General features: G+C 32.6%; 2 protein-coding genes across 5 annotated transcripts in view; both read left to right on the top strand.

The window, feature by feature from the left end:
- Positions 1-405: 405 nt before the first annotated feature.
- On the top strand, positions 406-13,617 carry LOC113519403 (uncharacterized). 4 transcript variants are annotated; one of them, XM_052896987.1, is made up of 7 exons: positions 406-728; positions 7,295-7,378; positions 8,532-8,602; positions 10,598-10,780; positions 11,469-11,681; positions 13,075-13,276; positions 13,448-13,617. In XM_052896987.1, exons 1-7 carry the CDS (start codon positions 719-721, stop codon positions 13,525-13,527), a joined length of 843 nt encoding a protein of 280 aa, XP_052752947.1. In that variant the 5' UTR covers positions 406-718; the 3' UTR covers positions 13,528-13,617. The 4 variants fall into 4 exon arrangements, with proteins under 4 accessions (XP_052752947.1, XP_052752948.1, XP_052752949.1 ...); XM_052896988.1 differs by lacking the exon at positions 406-728 and adding an exon at positions 6,567-6,703; XM_052896989.1 differs by lacking the exon at positions 406-728 and adding an exon at positions 6,965-7,084.
- Positions 13,618-14,623: 1,006 nt separating this feature from the next.
- LOC113519410 (dual specificity protein phosphatase CDC14A-like) overlaps positions 14,624-17,970 on the top strand; it is a 36,726-nt gene continuing 33,379 nt past the window's right edge. Inside the window, exons 1-2 of the mRNA XM_026904508.3 lie at positions 14,624-15,277; positions 17,238-17,380. Coding sequence (XP_026760309.2) covers positions 17,335-17,380 — 46 coding nt within the window. The 5' untranslated portion in view covers positions 14,624-15,277; positions 17,238-17,334. The remainder of the gene's footprint in view (positions 15,278-17,237; positions 17,381-17,970) is intronic.

The following is a 17,970-nucleotide window of genomic DNA, read 5'->3' as shown; positions in this document are numbered from 1 at the left end:
ATAAAAAATAATGAAAATTTAGTTTCCAATGCATAGTATTCATGTAGGTATTATGCATTTGCTCAATTTCGGGGCAATTTTCTTTTATTTTTATCACTGCTTTTATCACATATATGTTACGTTAGCTATAATTAAAAAATCTAAGTATCTAATACATGGAATATCTTGATAAATATAAATTTAGCAGTATGCCGTGGCTATTGTTACGTAAATTAGGATAAAATTGGCCTTTAAATATAATAAGTAAATAAAAAATCAACTCATGTAAACTTATAATTGAATAGTATCCTTTGGGAAACGAATATTCCCTACTAAAAATAAACATATAATTTCCTTATGGTATTATTATAATTGTATCGTATTTTTCCCCTATCAGTACTCGTTGTATGTGTACTATGGACTGTGTAGGTCCAGTAACGCATTAACAGTTCAATTGATAAACACGTTTCTAACTAGTTTATAATAATTATAAACAAATTGTTCGTGTTATAGGACATAAAGTTAGAACAAAAGTACAATACACAGTGGGAACAAAGAATTTGTGTGATTTATTGTAAATTTATTCAATATTTTTTGTGATATATTACATTGTGATTATAACGAACATTAGTGATTTATTAATATTAATAGAAGTTAATTAAATTAATTTTTAATATATATATATAAAATATAAAGTCCCGTCTCTTCATTTAGAAGAGGGCATTTTCAAGATTCGAGAATGTTAAAAGGTATACCTTAGCACGATAATTAATAATATAATTTTGGGTCACTGCGACACACTTGGTGAAAACATATCTCCAATATTCATCTTTTGTTTTATATTTGAAAAAATGTAAATAATCAGATTGTATAAATTTATTTATTAATTTACGTGAGTCATAAATGGCTCAAATAAAGTGTTTATCTATCTATCTATCTATCTATCTAATACTTTATTTTAGTCTATTTTTTATTTAAGCTACTTTTATATTAAGTGCATTATTGTCACAAAAAAGCATATTTATATAAGTTGTTGACTCGTGAAGAAAATTATTACTCATGGAAGTAGTGCATAAATTATAATTTTTTTTGTAAAAACAATCGGTTGTAAATATAAATATAAAGGCCACGATTACTAAATAATAATGGGAAAATCAGCTTATATAATAATATTAATATATAACAAATTATTGTTATATATTTAATAACATTAGTTCTCATACAGATACTATTATAGAGAATAAATGATGCATGTATATATAAAAAAATACACCTTAAGTTTTTTCGTGTTCACATGAACATAATCATGTTTCTTAGAAAGAATGTTATACAATTTTGGAACTGTTTGTAAATAAGATTTGTTCAACGGGTGGGAATGGTTAGCAACGAATCTCACAACCTCATTGTCAATTCGACCTACATGCTGTCGTATCTCCTTTTTATTAAACCATTTTTTTGAATTGACTGGGTGTTCGGGTCTGGATGTTCTGGGTATCGTCCTAAATGTTCTTGTCCTGGTTTCCCATAACAGTGCATAGCCTAAGAACCAGACATTTGGTGTGATTGTAGCACTCTTATTATTATTTCCTTATTAATTTCTGATGAATTCGTCATAATATGGTGGTTGTGGAAGGAGGAGAAGGGATTGTTAGTAATGGGGATTAGTAGCGCCATTATATAGCCTGCAATATACCCTGTCAGGTTGACCTCCACGTGGTTCCCCCTGAAAACCATCGTGACTAATTCTAGTTGAAGTCCTTGGGATGGGCTAATTGACCTGCTTTCATCCTCATCAGTCATCTGTCACTGGTACCCCGTCAGTGTATACCGATAGCGCAGACGGGGTTACCATGCCATTATCACCCATTAAAAAAAATATGGTGGTTGTACAGGATGTTGTATCGGCTGTTAACCGTCCACTGCTGAACATAGCCACCCCCATAAGGAGGATTTTAAGGGCCGCCTTCCTTTCCCGTGGGTGTCCTAAAAGGCAACTAAAGAAATTTAATGCTCGAGGGATGAGCAGCAGCGTCCCTCTTAAAACATCGCCAAAGCCTAACTGCGGTTGCCAACCCATTTGCCAAGCATGGCAACTAATCGCAAAACCCCCCAAGTGGACAGTTAATCTCTGATATGACAATAATAATAATTCGTCACTCTCGTGAAAACAGGAATGAAATAATAAAAATCAATCATAAACTCTTGCATTTATAACATTAATCTGGATTTCCTCGAGCACCACCGCGGTTTTTAAGTAGTGCAAAATAAACACAAGCGAGCTAAGTAGATACCTACCTATTTTATTTTACTTATCTCGACGCCGCTACAAATTCTAGTAAGAATTTGTAAATAGTAGCTAAACAATTAATTGCTTTGCTTATGTTTATTTAGTACAAATGTGGATACGGAATGATATTTATAAGATAAAAAAAAAACTGTAATTATATAACTGTTATAAACAACTTTATTACCCATAGGCACTTATATTTTTAATTAGTCATCACTGTAGAATAAAGCCGTAAAAGTTGCTGTGTGGTCCCCGCATAGATATTTTATTATTTTTTTATACAACTTAGAATGGCAAACAAGCTGACGGCCCACCTGATGGAAAGTGATAACCGTCGCCTATAGACATGAGCAGTACCATGCACATAACAGAGTATATTGTTACGCCCATGATACCCCCCATGCGTTGCCATTCCTGAGCAGTTGTGGTTGCATGGCTGTGTTTCGGTTTGAAGGGTAGGATATGGTGGTGAATTTACAGGCTACAGAGAAATAACACCTGATTCCTCAGGAATGGCAACGCATGGGGGGTATCATGGGCGAAACAGTATACTCTGTTATATCCATGGTACTTCTCATGTCTATAGGCGACCGCACTTTTCATCAGGTGGGCCGTCAGCTTGTTTGCCATTCTAAGTTGTATAACAAAAAAAATTTAACAGTATTTTAATAGTAGTAATATACCCTGTTGAGGGGAAAGGGATTATTAGTAATAGGATCTAGCAGCTCTATTGCTAGCAATCATTATATCGACCGTTAACTGTCCACTGCTGAACTTAGGCCTTATTAGGCCCTATAGGAGAAGGCCTAAGTAATTGTTGTAATAAATGTAATTGCCACGCTTGACAGGCAGATTGGCAATCGCAATTGCCTTTGGTATTGTTTTAAGAGGAATCCGGATCCCATCCGTCTTAACTTAATGATCATTAAGTTCTCTTAGCCGCCTCTTATGATACCTACGGGGAAACATCGAGTGGTCCAGTCTATGCCGAAAATTTATGCTAGCCATAGGACTGTTAGAATCAGGTCAACTTCTACAAAATCTTCATGGTGATAAAAAAAATTGTTGAATTCCTCACAATAGGCCAACTGACTTCATCCTCATCTATCATTCCTCACTAGTGCCTCGTCAGTTTATACCAATAGCGCAGGCAGAGTTACCGTTTTACTTTCACCCTTAAAAAAATATACCCTGTAAAGTTGACCTTTTTGCGGTTGCTTCTGAAAATTATGGTGATTAGTTTCTAGTAATTTCGTCAGGAATGAACAATTAAAGCGATCACCAGCATAAACCGACAACTCACTCGAAGTTTCTATTTAATTTTTAAATCCATTAAAAAAATCGCTTCATTTTTACCATAATCAAACTGGATGGAATTAATTTGAAATTAACGTGAAAGTGACTACTACGTATTAATTATAAAAGTTATTAAAATTGACTTAGTAAAGTAAGTCATAATTAGCAAAAAAATTAAGTATTTAATAATATATCTAAAAATATGTTTTAAAAGAAATTTTAAAACTTATAAAAGAGTATACATATATGAATATTTGACGACCTTCGTGGCGCAGTGGTCTGCACGTTGCTTTGACTAGACGAGGTACCCTATTTGTTTTCCGATTGCGCCCGTTTTGGAAACGAGCTTTTTTGAATTGACTTAAGTTTGGTGGTCTGGGTCAATGCCCTAAGATTTTTATTGTCTAACTCCTCTAAGGACCGGTAAATTGTGTGTGAATGTGTGACACTTATTTTTATTATTTTACAAGCGTAGTAAAGTTTATAATCTCTGCCTAGGATAAACAACGTTGGATCACTAAGCACAAAACAAATTTATATGCAACGTAATGTTATGTTAATATACACAGTGCATTTAGATGCAGACCGTTCAAGGACTGCTTGTGTATACGTTGTAAAACAAAGAACACGATTGTAATTTCCATTAATAGACAATAATAAATTAATTAAATGAAAAGAAATTATTTCGTTGTCAATTATTTTATTTTGTCATACATTTCAACTGACTTAAAAAAGAAGGTGTTTCTCAATTCGGTTGTAAGATTTTTTTAATGTTCGTTACCTCATAACTTCGTGAGTTTTAAACCTATTTGGAAAATTATTTTTTATCTGAAATACTAACAGATTGGTCCCATAGAAATTTTATCACAATCGGTTTAGTAGTTTTGCGTTTTAAATCAATTTCTGATTTTTTATCGTACTTCAATACAATTTCAATAAACTTTTTAACATACTGCTGTCATTATATTATTATATAATTGACGTTATGTTAAAATAGTTAAGTATAAATACAAGAAATATGAGTAACTTGTAGCTACCTATCAATGAATTTGCATGCTTTAGAAGACTATAAGACGACACTAAAAATCAAAATCTGTAAAAACAAAGTTCTGGCAAATTAATGTATCTATCAAAATAACAGGTTAATAGCTGTCACAACTGAAGTTTTTTTTTTTTTTTGTGGAACACAATTTAATTATTTACTATAATCTTAATATATAAAACCGTGTCATGATGTTCCATCACAATAATCTCCATAATAATAATTTTACACCAGAGGGAGACTTTGTACAAAAGTCGATTGCTTGGGTACCTCTGTCCCATTCGTGTTTCAACCGTGAAGCAGTTATGTTTGCATGGCTGTGTTTCGGTTTGAAGGGTGGGATATGGCGTGAATTTACTGGGTACAGAGGAATAACACCTGAGTCCTTAGGAATGGCAACGCATGGAGGGTATCATGGGCGAAACAGTATACTCTGTTATGTCCATGGTACTGCTCATGTCTATAGGCGACGGTTACCACTTTCCATCAGGTGGGCCGTCAGCTTGTTTGCCATTCTAAGTTGTATAAAAAAAAAAAATCTCCGAAATCGGTCAACAGATTTTTATAAAAATTTATAAACGTATATTTTTTGCTCTAACATTAGAGACAGGACAATTTGGACCGTAATAAGAAAAAATGGACAATTAAAATCTGGTATTTCAATAGTTAGTCATAATTGAAAGGACTGTTTTTTTTTTTTTTAATAATTACTTATTGTTTTTTTTCTCACAGTACCCATATCTTGTAACATCTAATAAAAAACTATTGTCATTCATTGCATTGCATTGCATCTGCAGTGATATGCATATAAGTTATATTTGGAATGCGTGCAGTATTAAATGAATGTGTCATGTAGATACTGCACTGTCCTATTAGCACTTATTACTTAGATTGGCAACAAGGCTACACAGGCAAATGGTGAGCTATCGGAATATGCATAAAGTGGATATACAACGTGCATATACATAATAATATATTAAAATGTTCTACGTTTTTTAATAATTTAATATTATAATAAAAAAAACGACTTCAATTTGTGGCAAAAACCAGTTGTTTTGGTTTAGAAACTAAATAACTTAATCGATTTTAATAATTTTTTTATGGGTCTAATCTGTAAGTATAGCCTTTTAGATTAAAAAGCATTTTCCTAATCGGTTTACAACTAATGGAGTTATGAAGTAATAAACATAAAAAAAAAACAAAATAAAACCGAATTAAGAACCTCCTTGTTTTTAAAGTCGGTTAAAGAAACAATAGCTCTTATTGTTAAGCACAAGTCTTCTCAGAAATAGTAGGTTATATGTGTCCTAAATATCAGAGGAATATTCTAGACTAGTCCACAATATTCACGCTAACAAAACAACCTGCTATAAAGTTTTATTAAGTGTAAGGGGTTATTTTTTTTTTGGTTTTATTTTGAGATTCTCTTCTTATGTGTAGGTGCTGAATTCTCAAAAAGTCGACTCTATATGATGACGAAATTATTCCAGCAGCGCCCTCTAGTGCTCTCTAGAATTTCTAGATCACCTTCGTCATACATTAGACGCCACGCCGACATACACAGACCACCCGTGTATGTCGGTCTTAAAAGCAAGTGACCTGGAGGTTGTTGCCTCCGGAGTAGAAGCCGGGGCAAAGGGGTACGCCCCGAGGCCCCTACCTCGCCCGTACTACTGATCAGCGGGACATGAGATGGCCAGATTGATTGATCATCATACACGAAGGCCTCTATCATGACTTACAAGGGACGTTAATTACGGTATATTATCTATATAGGTATTTGTAATAAAATTGCAATTAAGCGATATCTGTTGAACTTAAAATCTTTGGATTTATTTCTTTGGAATTCACTTCCTAAATCCACACGTACATAATTGCAGGTAACTATTGTATATTTCTATAGATCTGTCGTTTACGTCACAATACATTTTCCGCTATTGCATCGATCTCATATGTATGAAAGCGCTTATACTTAGTAAAAAGGCGTATTAGTTACACTACTGATAACAAAGATAAGAGCTGTAGTCAATTTTTCCCAGTTGTCTTTCAAACTCGCCGGACGCTCGACGTAAATAGCCCGCTAAATTACGCTAAATTATGTAAGTTTCCTAATATATACTTACCTACTTCTACTTAATTAGATATTTTTCTTTAAAACATAACAAAGATATTGAATATATTAATTGTACTATAAATAAATCTTATCAGTTATTCGTTGTTTGTTATAAAATCATAAATTTTTTATTGTTATCACAAATGATACCAGCCAAAGATAATTACCTAATAATGTACATAAATAGAGTGATTTTAGTATCCGAAAAAAAAAAGTAATAAACAGTATCAATTCGATTACAGAACGAGTATCGTTCTGTAATCGAAGTCAGAAATTAATATTTTAATAACTTATTCTAAATCGGTCATTTGTTCGCGTGTTTTGTTTGAAAACGTTTAAAAATTATTTTGAGTTTCGAGAGAAATTTGTTAAGTTTCATTAAATTAATACAAAAAAATAATCACTGGTTATTTAATCAGAATTATTTTGTTTAACTACCATTAGTATGTGTCTTACTACCAACATTGAACCAAAAAAACCAACCATAATATAGTTAACCAGTAATATGGATTTCCACAATATAACACCTATTTCAATAAAATACTGAAAAAATAATTAATTTGATGATTATTTTCAGCATCATTAAGTGAAGCCATGAAGATCGGATTCATTGGTGGCGGCAAATTGGCCTTCGCTTTGGCTAATGGATTCATTTCTGCTGGTAAATATATAGAAATTAGAAAGATTTCACCAGAGGGAGCCTTTGTACAAAAGTCATCTGCTGGGGTACCTCTGTCCAATTCTGCCATGAAGCAAAGGTATCGGCATGGCTGTTTCGGTTTGAAGGGTGGGATATGGCAGTGAAATTTCAGAGTACAAAGGCACAACATCTTATTCCTCAGAAATGGCAACACATGAAGGATATCATGAGTGACACAGTATACTCATATACTGTTACGTCTATAGTTCATGTCTAGGTGATGGTTACCACTTCCCATCAAGTAGGCCGTCAAGCTTATTTGCCATTCCAAATTGCATAAAAAAATCTTTTATACATAACGTACCTATTTAGAACGATAAATTACCAGTCCCTATATTTATGGAAAAAAAATTTGCAAACCATAAAAATTTGTAATTAATAGATAGTATGGCGACATCTTAAGGTGCTATAAGAGGCGACTAAGAGAACTTAATGATAGAAGGATGGGCAGCAGCGTCATAAAAACTTCACCAAAGGCCTTACTGTGGTTACCACGCGCCTGGCAAGCGTGGCAACTATTGGCAAAACCTCCCGCTAAATAGGCCTATGTTCAGTATCAGTCCACTGCTAAACATAGGCCGGGGAGGCCCTATTTAGAAAGAATTAAAATATTATGTGGTCATCGATTCAGTTAACGGCAGTTTTTATTTTTTTTCAAATGCTTCAGATAATGTGTGAAAAAATAAAATGAATAAAATGCCACCAGTGCTTCTTAAAATTTTTTGACTGTGGACTTTTGTGAGAAGGAATATCTGGTCTAAAGTAGCAGACTGGTAATAGGATTCCTACGATCAAATAATCGGATTAAACCAAAATCCATCGTGATATATCGCCGTGTGATCCCGGCGTAGAATGGGCCACCACTTTCTTTCCCGTGGATGGCGACTAAGAGATTTAATGATCGAGGAATGGGCAGCAGCGTCCTTCTTATAATATAATATCACTAAAGGCTAACTGCTGTTGTCAACCTACCTGCTAAGTATGTCAGCTACTAGTAAAACCTCCAAGGGGGATGCCTATGTTCAGCAGTGGACAGTTAACGGCTACGATCGTAATGAATGTATGCTATTATTTTTAACGAGAAAGTAGTAAATATTAATATTATTATTTTTAGGATTGGCAAAACCCGATGAAATCACAGCCAGCTGTCATCCATCTGACGTGGCAAGCGCAGAAGCATTTAAGGTAAACCACAAAAAAGCATATTTAAAGCCTATATAAACTGTTACTCTACGTCATAAGCAATTCTTACCCACCTGTAGGACAGCATTGCACCTATAATATTGCAGAGTAATGACTATTCGAATTTATAATGAAATACCGAAAAAAAAAATAAGAGAATTGCCATTAAATTATTTTAAATTGAAACTGAATAAATGGTTTATAAATAATAACTTCTACAATATAAATGAATTTTATAACCTAAAATGTATTTATTTGTAAATATTGGTAATAACCAGCGAAGTGTGAAGTCAATATTCATATCCAATGGTTTGTATAAGCACAGATAATATAATATTATGGTATAAGCTTACCGTCTACTATAAGTACGATAGTGGTTGGTATAAGTACAGTTCATACAGGACGCCATATGTCATTATAGGATATTTTATTGCGTATTATGACAGTAATTAATTCATTAATTTGTCTGAACTCACGAGGTGCTCTCTTATCGCTGGACCTCGTGCCATTCATCAATCATCACTCATCACGTTTTTCGACGAGATTATTTTATTCAAACTATGATGATGATAACAATATTTATGGAGTCGATAAAGTTGAAACCTATACTCGTGAGCACGGAATGTAATAATAAATTTGCGTCATGCCACCTTGACTTTGTAGTAGTTTGTGTCAGGTTGCTGTGATAAAAGATGTTATTTATCTCACTCTAATTACGTTATGTAGTATAATTACTGTTGTTTAGAATATAGTAATGTTAAGCTAATGTCAAGTAATTTTGTCGAATCTATTAATGAAAAATGAATATGTACTAAATAATAATTTAATGCAGAGTCGAAATTTAGTAATGAAAAAATTAACATTAAGATTAACAGAGAAGTATCCATATATCGATCCAAACGAATGTAAAAAAACAGCCCATATATATATATATATATATATATATATATATATATATATATATATATATATATATATATATATATATATATATATATATATATATATATATATATATATATATATATATATACTATGTATATATCGTTGAAAAAGTAATATATGTTATGAAGACAAAATACAACCCAATTGTGACCCTTTAAAATTGCTTTTAAATAAGCTTCACATTTTTACTATTATATATAAAGAGGTCCCTTTGTTCATTCATGCTGTAATACTGCTTATGAACAAATATTGTAGTAAACAAATGAGCTACCAATACTTATATACATACTTATGTACACAGTCATGCTATTATATATACCATATTAAGATCTAAAGGGCTGTTTAAAAATGATTTCTGTATCATAATAATTTTAGTATTTTATCTAATTAAGCATAGTGTAAATGAAACTTTACAAATGGCTTCTTGTCACTGATTGGTCTGTAAAAATGCACGTCTGTAAACTATCATTAGAGAATCATACATTTTCACTTTTAGTGAGTCAGTATGTTCCGAGTTTCATCATCATCATCATCATATCAGCTTTTACTTGTCCACTGCTGAACATAAGCCTCCCTCTTGGAGGGTTTTACCAGTAGTTACCATGCTTGGTTTTTTTTTTTATGGGTGAAAATGAAACTCCGCCTGCGCTAACAGGATACGCCGGTGGACCACCAGTGAAGGGTGATAGATGAAAATGAAAACAGGCCAGTTAGCCCATCATGATAAATTTATCAGAAATTAACCATGATAGTTTCCAGGGGGAACCGCGAGGAGGTCGACCTGGTTGGGTATATTGCTAGCAATGGTATTCTCAGTCTCCATTACTAACATTCCCTTTCCCCCTACCATGCTTGGTAGGCGGATTGGCAACCGCAGTTAGACTTTAGAGATGTTTTCAAAGAAACGCTACTGCCCACCCCTCACCCTACCTTATTCGCCTCTTACGACACCCACGTTAAAGGTAGGAGTGGCCTATTCTATACTGGGACCACACGGCTACGTTCCGAGTTTACTAGTCTAGAAAATAAAAAAACTTTTTTGTAATTTTCCAGGGTTTAGGTGCAACGGCTTTATTTGAAAATAAGCCAGTTGTGGAAAGATCCGAAGTGGTGATCGTGTCCGTGAAACCAGATGTCGTGACACCAGCTCTCCTTGAGGTGAAGGATCTATCGTCTTCTAAGAACAAACTCTTCATTTCTGTGGCCATGGGTGTATCCACTGCTACTATAGAAAAGGTATGTGAATCTATTTACAAAAAAAAAAAAAAAATATAAAAAAAAGAAACGAGTGTTTCGAAAATCAAACTAATGTATGCATATATATTCTTATTTGTATAACAGTTCTGAAGTTAAGTTCAATATTGTCATAAATCAAGATTGTGTTTCACAGAAAAAAAAACAACTTCACTTTTGGTAATACCAGTTATTTTTTTTTCAAAACTAAGTTACAGATTTTAATAAAATTTCTATTATGAGTCCAATCTGGAAATATATCCTTTTAGATAAAAAATATTTTCTGACGAAGTTATAAGGTAACAAACATAAAATATATATATATATATATATATGATATATATATATATATATATATATATATATATATATATATATATATATATATATATATATATATATATATATATATATATATATATATATATATATATATATATATTTACAAATAAAAAAATTTGTACATAATACATTTCTTATACGATGGCAGACTTATCTCATAGAGGGATCTCTTATAGTCAACCTTCGAAAAGCTTAAATAAAACTATACAATGTAAAGATAAACTCAATAATCGGTTCAGTAGAGTTTAGTTTTAAATGGATTTTATTTTTATTACTGTCAAATCTTAACCAGACGCAACTTTAAATTACTCTTCTCCATCATTAAATCATGCATTCATGTAATTTCCAGGCTCTACCAGCCGAAGCTAGGGTTATCCGGGTAATGCCAAACACACCATCCCTAGTAAAGGAGGGCGCTGCAGCCCTGAGTAGAGGCTCAAGAGCTACTGCCGACGACGCCAAGCTGACAGCGGAGTTGTTCAGAGCGGTCGGTACCTGCGACGAGGTGCCTGAGTACCAGATGGATGCAGTCACTGCTTTGAGTGGCAGTGGGCCTGCTTACGTAAGTTCTTACATTCTAAAGAAAGAAGCTAATAAAAACGTTCCACTTGATGGGAAATGATGATGAGGTTTCACACTTTAACAATTGAAGTGAACACACTAAAGTACACTATGACCTATGGAGTCATTATGCATTGCCATTCATGAATGTCACAGAGTGTGCTTAATTATTCCATCTATTTCATTTTGTAGTATGAGTCTTCTAGTTCTTAATTCTTTTCAATTAAAATCGCATTTCATACTAATGGTTGATGTTATTCAAAAACAATTTGGTATTTTAGTTGATGAAAATATCAATAGCAACATGAAATGATACGAATCGTACACAGTTAATAGTAATGGGTACCATAATATCATGTCATCGGTTGGCAACCGTAGTTAGGCTTATGGTGATTTTTAAGAGGAACGCTGCTACCAATCTTTCGACCGTTTAGTTCCCTTTATCTCTATTAGTATTATAAATGCGAAAGTTTGGAAGGATGTATAGATGGAGGTTTGTTACCATTTTAAATAAAACCTATTAAACATAGCATATAGGACATTTTATGTAAAGATTCAAGCGAGCACATTGGCTGGGTTTACCTAGTACTGTATAATTGGGAGAAGGGATTGTTAGCAATGGAGTTTGACAGCCCCATTGCTATCAGGTCAACCTCCGCGTAATTCCCCCTGGAAACCATCGTGAGCAATTCTCGTTGAATTCGTCACGATGGGCTAACTGACCTGTTTCATCCTCGTCTATCATCCTTCACTGGTGCCCTATCAGCGTATACCGATAGCGCGGGTGGGGTACTATTTCATTATCACCTATAAAAAAAAGTATTGTATAATTGGTTATGAGGAGTATAATGGTAGTTGGATGAGTTAATAATCGGATCTAGCAGCCATATTAGCATCAGAATTATCATCATCATATCAGCCGTTAGCTATCTGCTGCTGAACATAGGCTTCCTCCATAAGAGGGTTTTGCTAGTAGCTGCCACGTTTAGCAGGCGGGTTGGCAACCGCAGTTAGACTTTGGTGATGTTTTCAGTTTTATTAGCAATATACCCATATACTGTCTGCTGCAGAATATAGTCCTTTTCCATAATTTGAGGTTTTGCCAGTAGTTGTCACGCTTGGCAGTCGGGTTGGCAACCGCAATTAGACTTTGGTGATGTTTTCAGTTTTATCAGTAATATACCCATATATATCAAATGGACCTCTTCGTGGTTCCTCTGACAACTGTCGTAATTGTTTCGTAGCAAATCCGTTACAATGGGCCAATTGATCTGATTCATTCTCGTTTATCATTTCTCACTGACACCGCTCCAGCATTTGCCAGCACTGACTGGGACGTCATTTCATTTTCGTCTTATAAAAAAAATATAACGAACTCCGTTGGTCATTTTCAGATTTACATGCTGATAGAATCTCTAGCTGACGGCGGTGTTAGATGCGGGCTGCCCCGCGACCTGGCTCTACGACTGGCAGCACAGACCACCCTCGGCGCTGCGTCTATGCTGAAGGCTGGAGGACACCCGGCAGTGTTGAAGGACAACGTCACCAGCCCCGCTGGGTCTACTGCGGAAGGCACATACCATTTGGAACAGAATGGTAAGTTATCTATAATGGGGTGGCAATGCGGGCAAATTAAAGTTTAAATAAATTACTAATGAAAATGTTTCTATCGACGTACTCGTTTGCTATTTGTTACATAAAAATAAGTAACATGCACACTTTTGTTATCGTCGTGCATTTATTTATTATTTTTATTTTTTTCTACAGGTTTCCGAGCGGCCGTCATCGGCGCAGTGAAGGCGGCTGCGGATAGATGTAAAGTCGTTAATCAACAATTAAACAAATAGGAAACACTAATAAATGTTATTGTACATAATATTACGATAAACTATACTGTAATTATGTTGTAAATGTTGTAATACATTTTATTTTTATAATTTGTTATTTTTTTTTATTGTTACTTATACCTTACCCTATACGGTACATTTTGTTTTTTTTTTCATGACCAAAACGTACTTAATTAGTTATTATTACTTATTGGAAAGGGTATGTGCCTTAACATCTATATATAAGGGTTTATAAACTTTTGTGTAAAGCACAAATAAGAACAAAAAATTGTAATTTTATTGAAAATAGGTAGTTATTAAAAAAAAAATTTGGTATGTTATTTTCTCACACATCTAATTCATTGGATGACGTTGTATGTAAAAAAATAACTGACATTAAGATAAAAATAAAAATATTTTAATTTAATACATGTATCTAATTATATACATCCATACTTTATTTATTTATTTATGGCAACAAACAGTCATTTACAAAATAATACAATATGCATTACAGTTTTACAACAATAGGCCTTACAGTGCCAATAACAGTATTTTAAAACATTAAGTTATTATTCATGAAGTCCCATGGAAACACGCAATTTATATAAACGAAAATTTTGATAGGTAAGAAGCATTATTTTAGGGTTCAAGAATCACTATAGTGCTATTCATGTGTGCTGTAAGTTTACTATTATACACTATAGTGTGTTCAATCATGTGGGCTGTAAGTTTACTATTTTTATTTGTATAAACAGAGCTATATACAACATCGAAAAAAAAATTTTGTATACCCAATACAAAACAGAAGAAATATACTTCACCTTGTGTGTATATAATAGATAGATTATATTAAAAAAAAAATTTTCTGACATGATACACTGCCTAATTTTCCAATGGTCCGAGTCAGAGTTCGATCTCTTCACTTTTAATAGATATTGATTTTTAACTAATTCCAAAAAGCGTCATCTGTTTTTCATATTTAATACTATTTTTGGTGGAGTGTTAACCATAAACAACATTAGGTCTTCAATAATACTATTTATTTATACCTTTCTTACTGCAATAGATGGCGTGGTTAAATAAATTCACTTTTGACAGGTCTCGTTCTCTGTTTCCCCTGGTTATGTGCTCTGTGAAAATTGAAAGAAAACGAGTTTTCTGTCTTCCGTTCTCAACGGCTCCGGCAAAAAAAAAAATATTGAAACGTCATATTGTAAATGGAGAAGACAGCATAATTGTATTCAGGTGGACCGTGAAACCGCGACCTTGCCAACCTATCGTATCGTAAACTTTTATTACGCCCGGCGCTTCTGTTTACAATGGTATCAACCGAAATGGTTTTAGCCGCGGTATATTTCGCGTTAATAATCCTGAATGTATAATATGAATATAAAAATAGAATGCAAATTGTGACCGGTGACGCGAAGGCTTTGAAGTGTAGAATTGACGAGAGTTGGCCTTAAATTTGAGTAAGAAATCAACCTACGCTAACAATAAAGGTACACCTACGCGCCGCGAGTGTGAACTGCGTCGTCTTGGACACAAAACACTACGATGAGAACGAAACTAGATGAAAACCGCACGTCGGCAGCTAGTTGTTTACTGTCTTACACGTATTCCCCTAAGTATTCTTTCGTTTAATTATTGTGATACGTGATCAAAGCTGTAGATGTGAAGTGTCGTGATATTATTTCATATTCAATTATTTACTAAAATTACTTCCTCAGTCAAGGTTGCAGCAAATTCTTGGATAATTTTTACCATACAGGTAAATAAAGCACTCTATTATCTATGTAATAATTATTATATTTTATAGAAATGAAGAAATGGTGCATACTTTCAAATTCCTTTTTTAGTTCTTACACATAAGAATACCTAGAAGTTTAAACCTAGATTCTATATTAGTCTGAGTTTATTGCACAACTGAATGTTATTGGACTGCTTTCTAACAAGTAAGCTTTATAAGAATGTTACCTACACATCCTAATCAAAATAATATTAGAAATTTGAAAGTTTGCAATAATGTTTCTTAGCTATTATTGTACTTTATATCTTAAATAATTATCAATTAACATTCTAGTTTACCCATCATACATAAGGCTTTTGACAACACCAAATTGCATTTTAACCATTTAGTATTTTAACCATTTAGTATTTTATACCATTAAAGAGCAGCGCGTCGTAATCAAGTTTCTCTCGAAACTAAAGCAAAGAGTCAAGACAATGTTGATTGTTTTTTTCGATGTTCTCATAAAGAGCAGCGCGTCGTAATCAAGTTTCTCTCTAAACTCGTCAAGAATGGCCGTGAAAGAAAAGAGTTGAAGACATCCGTTGAACCAAGAACAAAAAAATCAAGAAAATCCCGCTCAAATGTCAAGACAATGTTGATTGTTTTTTTCGATGTCAAAGTAATTATATAATTATAATATTTACAATCATCAAATATATAATAATTATATATAACAGTGTTTATTTAATACATGAAAAATTACTCTTTTACGGTCAAAACACCCACTGTATATAAATGTATTTATATTGTATGTATGAATTATAAAGGTGGATGTAACTATCCTTACTCACTCTTGTAAGGATAGAGATATATGTTAACTTATTTCTTCTTGTCTATATTGTGAAAGATCTGTGTATATTTATTTAGATACATATTCTATATTTAAATACATACTGAATGCTATACTAATTTAGTGGAATTAAAAAAAAATACTCTAAGCCCCTAACTTTTATATTTACTAATTTTGAAGTGATTTTTATTTTAAAATTATCTGTTTTGACTATTAATTATCTCTGATATGATTGTTCCAATCCTTTATGTAGTTATTATCTGCTTTTGTATTTTTTTATTTCTAAATTTCTAATGATAAATAATAATTTATATAACAGTAATTATGAGATTAAGATATATTTTTGAGTAATTAGTGGAAATTCTAGGTGATAAATCTATGGTATAGGTTGTTATAGCTCATCACAAATAGTTTTTATTACAAGATATTCTGAATGAATGCCTATTTATTTAGCTTATAATTTATTCTTTCATCAAACTGAAGTATAGAGGTAGAAGGTAGGTAGGAATATACTATTACTAAAATTGTAAAATGAAAGTAATAATCAATCATATCTCATCATATTTATCTGATGGCAAACACCCACAGTATCCCATTTGCTGCAATGTCAGAGATATTATTTGGCTGTTGCTGAACTTTGTGATATTAAGCCAGTAACAATCAGTAGAATTATTGCTGTGTCCCACCTATTTATCTGTAGCACACCAAGAAATTATATGTCAGTCTTCAAGTCATAATAGCATACATGCCAAACTGAGATAAACAACTTAATTATAAAGTAATATATTAGGCCATATTTAAAGCTATTAAAATATAATATTGGGCAGAATGCATAATTTCAAGGTAAATATTACAGAAACTAGTAGTTATATGTTTTTCTAAAATAAAATCTTTGCATGTATGCCTCTATGGTTTGCAGTGAATTCAACCGTCATTTGACAGAGTGAATTTTAGTACTGTTTTCACATTTTTTATAATTCTATGGGTTGAGTCCTGCTCAATTAACTACATCAAAATATTCTGAGTACCAATGTAATTATTTAAAGTTTTAAATCTGTAATTAATTAAATTTAATTTTAAGAAATATTTTATTGAAATGTGAATTTTTGCTCATATGTAATTTTCAATCAGCATGTAATTTTTTTACAGATACATATCCTTAGGAATGAAGAATAATTTGTTATAAAAGGAGTAATTGTAATAATTCAAAATAAAGAAATCAACTCCATTCCTATGCTACAAAACAATGGATGAAAGTGATGTCATAGTATCATCCACAGAGGTGATCAAAGGTAATAAATACATCTTAATATTTCATAACAAATATATATTTTATGTGTCTATTAATATTATTATTTATAATTTATTATTATTATGTCTATTAATATATTATTATTATTATAAAATTACTTTAATAAATGTCTATACGCTGCAACACATTTTTGCATGATCGCACTGTGTTCAACTCCTTTGTAATCTTTGGGAAAATCCTGCACAGTGACACGACCTTTCAATTTGATCTTTCTGATGAAGCTAGTAAACTAGCTTAAATCGCTTTTTTCACCTTGAAAAATTAATTAGATTTTCGTGATGTTCCTATGAAATTCATTACAGTTTTAAGAAATAAAATCGAAAGTGAATCGCTTCAACACCTCTACACATTTAAAGAATAAAAGAATAATAAATGCGTAAATGATACATTTAAAGGTAACACCGTATATACTACACACTCTTTCCGTCAGTTTCTTTGTGGAATAAAAATGTTATAAAATATTAATGTTATATTATCGTCAGCCCCATGCCACTAGTTAATTATTCACCTACACTAGCTCATAGGTTTTTCCTGAGAAGGGTGCGCGATATGTGCGAATGTCAGGCAATC

This window comes from Galleria mellonella, unplaced genomic scaffold (genome assembly GCF_026898425.1).
Source record: "Galleria mellonella isolate WM207_F2 unplaced genomic scaffold, CSIRO_AGI_GalMel_v1 utg352, whole genome shotgun sequence".
NCBI lineage: Eukaryota > Metazoa > Arthropoda > Insecta > Lepidoptera > Pyralidae > Galleria > Galleria mellonella.
Note: the sequence above shows the minus strand (reverse complement) of the source record. Positions and strands in the feature narration are given on the sequence as shown.

Excerpts from the sequence above, each read along its gene's own strand:
- LOC113519403 (XM_052896987.1), top strand. Across the intron at positions 7,379-8,531 it reads TAATGGATTCATTTCTGCTG|GATTGGCAAAACCCGATGAA; the intron begins GTAAATATATAG and ends TATTATTTTTAG. Across the intron at positions 8,603-10,597 it reads CAAGCGCAGAAGCATTTAAG|GGTTTAGGTGCAACGGCTTT; the intron begins GTAAACCACAAA and ends GTAATTTTCCAG.